Source organism: Bufo gargarizans, chromosome 1 (assembly GCF_014858855.1).
Source record: "Bufo gargarizans isolate SCDJY-AF-19 chromosome 1, ASM1485885v1, whole genome shotgun sequence".
NCBI classification, from domain to species: Eukaryota; Metazoa; Chordata; class Amphibia; order Anura; family Bufonidae; genus Bufo; species Bufo gargarizans.
Genome location: NC_058080.1, coordinates 420,578,966 through 420,584,256, shown reverse-complemented (window position 1 = coordinate 420,584,256; position 5,291 = coordinate 420,578,966). Strand labels below are relative to the sequence as shown.

The window sequence follows — 5,291 nt, the reverse complement described above, 5'->3', positions numbered from 1 at the left end:
CTTGCAGCCTGGCCTCAGATAGAGACTCCTGTTCTTCAATTACTGGGATGAACAGGTCGTCTCTTCTCTGCTCCTTGGTGAGGGATTACCAGGGCGACATATGGTCTCTAGGAATCCTGAGTATGAGTCGTCCTACCATCGGGGTCCGCTCCACTCCCCACCGTAACAATGACCTACCGCAGGCCTTGCATCTGCCGGGTAGAAGAAAAGTAGAAAGAGCGCACAGAGTAGGCCCTCTGAGAGAAGTATCGGCACGTAGCACATCTGACGCAAATAACAGACCCAGGCAGGTTATTGGCAAACATCTGGACTTTACTGATAAAGAAGAAATATTAAGGGCATATAGAATGACAAAGAAACTGCTGGTGGTCAGAGGCATAAAGGTTCTACTGTTTGCCGACTATTCCTCAGAAGTAACCAGAAAGCGCAGAGCATTTAGCAAATTGGCTTCCTTCCTCTGCTCCAAACGCAACAAAAATTGAGTTAAGTTTCAATTGGCGTACCCAGCAATACTCAGAATAAGACGTAGTGATGGTACGCTGAAGCAATTTGCAGACCCGAAAGAGGCGGAGGACTTTCTGCTATCCTCAGGAGAGGGTGTTTCGGGGAGAGAAAACGTAGAACGGCGGGAAGGTTCATCTGCCTCAAAAAGACGTCAAGCATGGCAGAAAGTGTCTCCACACCACGCAAAGACGACTAGTGGATCCCCTAACATATAACGTTCTCAGGCTGGGAACCGTCTCAGAGAAATTTTTTGATATGGACGACATTCTATAGGATGTCTGCAATGCCGACTGGAGAAGATCATTATTAACGGCGGTAATGGTGGTGAGGGCTAGGTGAGATTACCATAAAAAAGGAGGTCTAAAAGAGAATTGAGCATTGATTGTAGAATTTTGCAGTTTCTTAAATTGAAGTTTTACCCGTTATACTAGTTACATTTCTGGGGATGTCGACTCAGTATCCTGTAATTGTGAGTAGGGTTGGGAGGTGTTTGGCTGGGAGACACTTCTCCGCTGTGGTGTTTTTTAGGAGCCCTTATAGCATAGGTGTCAAACTCTGGCCACAGGGCCAAATTTGGCCCGCAGTGTAATTATATTTGGCCCGCGAGGCTACACCAAATGTCTACTAGAGCTAGCCCGCCGGTATTATACAGCGCATTCATTCATCGCTAATACTACAAATCCCATAATGCCTTGCTGATGTTTTGGCGCGTCAATAAGGACAGGTCCCAGAAACGCTCTCTCCTGTGTGACAGAAGTCATAGCGATCTCAAGCTACAACTGTCACTGTGGAACCCCTTCCCAAAAATGGCAAAAAGAAAGGCAGACAACAGGAACTTTCTGGACAGGTGGGAGACAGAATATCTGTTTACATATGTAAAAGACAGACCTGTTTGTCTGATTTGTGGAGTCAACGTGGCTATAACTAAGGAGTACAACATTCGACGACACTATGAAACAAAACACCATGACAAGTACAAGGACCTGGACATGACTCAAAAGAGCCAGAAAGTGGAGGAGATGAAAAGAAGTTTGGTTTCACAACAGAATATGTTAAAAATAGTAGTGTTGAGCGCGAATATTCGAATTGCGAAATTTTTTCTCGAATATCGCAATTTCGAGATTTTGCGAATATTTAGAATATCGTTCTATATATTCGCGAATTCGAATATTCGTTTTTTTTAGTTTTTTTTATTATTATAATTTTTTCCTTTCCCACTTCCCTAAAGTTGTTCTTACCTGTCCTTTGGATTCTTGGCTTCCTGGCTGCTCCAGTCAGTGGCGTTTTCAACTTACTGCTATATTCAATATTAGCTAAATTACAATCTAATCTATATGTGTATTTTACGAAATTTCGCAAAAGCCGAAATTGCGATGCGAGTAATATAATACGAAATAATCGCATGAAGATTTCAACTTAGCACTGCTATATTCCATATTCTAGCCTAGTATGGAATATAGCAGTGCTAACTTAGCACAGCTATATTCCATATTAGGCTAGAATATGGAATATAGCAGTGCTAAGTTGAAATCTTCATGCGATTATTTTGTGTTATATTACTCGCATCGCAATTTCGACTTTTTCAAATGTTCTTAATATTGCTCTAACTTCGTCTTTTAGAATATTCGTAATATTCTGAAAGACGAAGTTAGAGCAATATTACGAATATTCTAAAAGACGAAGTTAGAGCAATAGTACGAAATTTCGTAAAATACACATATAGATTGTAATTTAGCTTATATAGTGCTATAATCCCTTTTTTTTCCTCAAATTTTTTTTTGCCTCTTCTGAACTTAAGTTTTGTAAAATATGTACACTATTAAAAAATATTACTATAGCAGTATATTAGCTTAAATACAATCTATGTGTATTTTACGAAATTTCGTAATATTGCTCTAACTTCGTCTTTTAGAAATTTCGTAATATTGCTCTAACTTCATCTTTTAGAATATTCGTAATATTCTAAAAGACGAAGTTAGAGCAATATTAAGAACATTTGCAAAAGCCGAAATTGCGATGCGAGTAATATAATACGAAATAATCGCATGAAGATTTCAACTTAGCACTGCTATATTCCATATTCTAGCCTAGTATGGAATATAGCAGTGCTAACTTAGCACAGCTATATTCCATATTAGGCTAGAATATGGAATATAGCAGTGCTAAGTTGAAATCTTCATGCGATTATTTCGTATTATATTACTCGCATCGCAATTTCGGCTTTTGCAAATGTTCTTAATATTGCTCTAACTTCGTCTTTTAGAATATTACGAATATTCTAAAAGACGAAGTTAGAGCAATATTACGAAATTTCGTAAAATACACATAGATTGTATTTAAGCTAATATACTGCTATAGTAATATTTTTTAATAGTGTACATATTTTACAAAACTTAAGTTCAGAAGAGGCAAAAAAAAATTTGAGGAAAAAAAAGGGATTATAGCACTATATTAGCTAAATTACAATCTATATGTGTATTTTACGAAATTTCGTAATATTGCTCTAACTTCGTCTTTTAGAATATTCGTAATATTCTAAGAGACGAAGTTAGAGCAAATAACGAAATTTCGTAAAATACACATATTAGCCTAGCCATTGTCAATTAGCATAGGAACGTTGCCTTATACTATCAAGATAAATAATCGCAATACGCAAAAAAAATTCGTATATTATTCGCGATAATTGGAATAATTACGAATATTCGATTTCGACGAATATAACACGAATATTCATTTGAATATGGCACCTCCCGCTCATCACTAAAAAATAGCCACATCACAAAGTGAGGCTGCTGTAAAAGCTAGTTATATTGTAGCAGTAGAGATCGCAAAATCAGCCCGGCCCTTTAATGAGGGAGAGTTTGTGAAAAAGTGCATGTTGAAAGTTTGTGACATCGTGTGCCCAGAGAAAAAGCAAGCCTTTTCAAATGTGAGCCTGAGCAGAAACACAGTAGCTGATCGCACATGTGATCTTGCCACCAATCTGTATGACCAGCTTTTGGAAAAGGGAAAAGATTTTGTTGCATTCTCCCTTGCTGTGGATGAGAGCAGCGACGTATCTGATACTGCTCAGCTGTCAGTCTTCATCCGTGGAGTGGACTCAAATATGTGTGTTACGGAGGAGCTATTGGGATTCAAATCAATGCATGGCACAACCACAGGAAAGGAAATCTTTAAGGAGGTTTCCAAATGCGTAACTGAAATAAAGCTGTCGTGGGATAAACTCGTGGGATTAACGACAGATGGTGCGCCAGCGATGTGCGGTAAAACAAGTGGACTGGTGGGCAGGGTCCGGGAGAAGATGCAGGAAGAGAACTGTGCAGGTGAACTAACTGTTTATCACTGCATCATACATCAGGAATCACTGTGTGGCAAAGCCCTAAAGATGGAACATGTTATGACCACAGTAACACAAGTAGTTAACTTTATAAGTGCCAAAGGTCTGAATCACCGCCAGTTTAAGTCTTTTCTGGAGGAGTGTGGTTCGGCGTATTCAGACGTGCAGTATCACACAGAGGTGAGATGGTTAAGCCGAGGAAAAGTACTGAATAGATGTTTTGAGCTGCATGAGGAAATATGTCAGTTTCTGGAAAGCAAAGGGAAGGACACAGCAGAGCTTCGGGAGAAAAAGTTTCTGTGTAAGCTGGCCTTTCTGTGTGACATCTCGAGCCATCTCAATGCGCTGAACCTGCAGCTTCAGGGGCGCGGGCGCATCATCACAGACATGTACGCTGCAGTGAGGGCTTTTAAAACTAAACTGTGCCTGTGGGAGAATCAGATGCTGCAAGAAAACCTTGGCCATTTTCCCTGCTGCCAAACCATGAAAACGCAGTTCTCTACCAACTTGTTCCCATGCGCACAGTTTGCTGAAAAACTCAGTGTACTCGGCGCTGAGTTTACCCGGCGATTTGCCGACTTTGATGTCCAGAAATGTAGGTTTGAACTGCTCAGTAATCCCTTCGCAGTTAATGTGGAAAACGCACCAACCAACCTCCAAATGGAGCTAATTGAACTCCAGTGTAATGACACGCTGAAGTCAAAGTATGATGCTGTGGGCGCCGCACAGTTTCCACAGTTCATCCCTGACACAATGCCTCAGCTCCGCACCCAAGCTGCTCAGATGCTCTCCATGTTCGGCAGCACTTATCTATGTGAGCAACTTTTCTCCTCGATGAAGATGACCAAAACATCTCACAGGAGACGTCTGACTGATGAACACCTTCGCTCGATACTGAGGATTTCCTCAGCTCAAAGCCTGAGCCCAGACATTGATGAACTATCATCCAAGAAGAGATGCCAGGTATCTGGCTTGGGCACATCAGATTAGATCAGTGTGCAGCAAACTGAGCGATAATTAATGTTTTCTTTATGCACTTTTTCTTGCTACTCCAAGACATGGGCTTGAATGGTTGATTGATTTTATTATTGTTATTTTATTTTAAAAATTATTATTATTTATTATTATTTAAATCTTATTTAATAAATGAATATGCTTGTTCCATATTCAATGTTAAAGCAAATCTTGTTTGGGTCCATGTAAGGCTACTTTCACACTAGCATTCATGGGTCTGTTCGTGAGCTCCGTTTAAAGGAGCTCACGAGCGGACCCAAACGCCTCCGTCCAGCCCTGATGCAGTCTGAATGGACGCGGATCCGCTCAGACTGCATCAGTCTGCCGGCGTTCAGCCTCCGCTCCGCTCGCCTCCGCACGGACAGGCGGACAGCTGAACGCTGCTTGCAGCGTTCGGGTGTCCGCCTGGCTGTGCGGAGGCGTGCGGATCCGTTCA

The 5,291-nt window shown here is 41.0% G+C and overlaps 1 protein-coding gene across 1 annotated transcript; it reads left to right on the top strand.

The window, feature by feature from the left end:
- Positions 1-1,310: 1,310 nt before the first annotated feature.
- On the top strand, positions 1,311-4,831 carry LOC122927606 (general transcription factor II-I repeat domain-containing protein 2-like). The gene is made up of 2 exons (XM_044279600.1): positions 1,311-1,575; positions 3,276-4,831. The coding sequence occupies exons 1-2, from the start codon at positions 1,311-1,313 to the stop codon at positions 4,829-4,831; spliced, it is 1,821 nt and encodes a 606-aa protein (XP_044135535.1).
- The last annotated feature ends 460 nt before the right edge of the window (positions 4,832-5,291 follow it).

Excerpts from the sequence above, each read along its gene's own strand:
- LOC122927606 (XM_044279600.1), top strand. The coding sequence starts at position 1,311 with ATGGCAAAAAGAAAGGCAGACAACAGGAACTTTCTGGACAGGTGGGAG. Across the intron at positions 1,576-3,275 it reads GTTAAAAATAGTAGTGTTGA|CCACATCACAAAGTGAGGCT; the intron begins GCGCGAATATTC and ends ACTAAAAAATAG.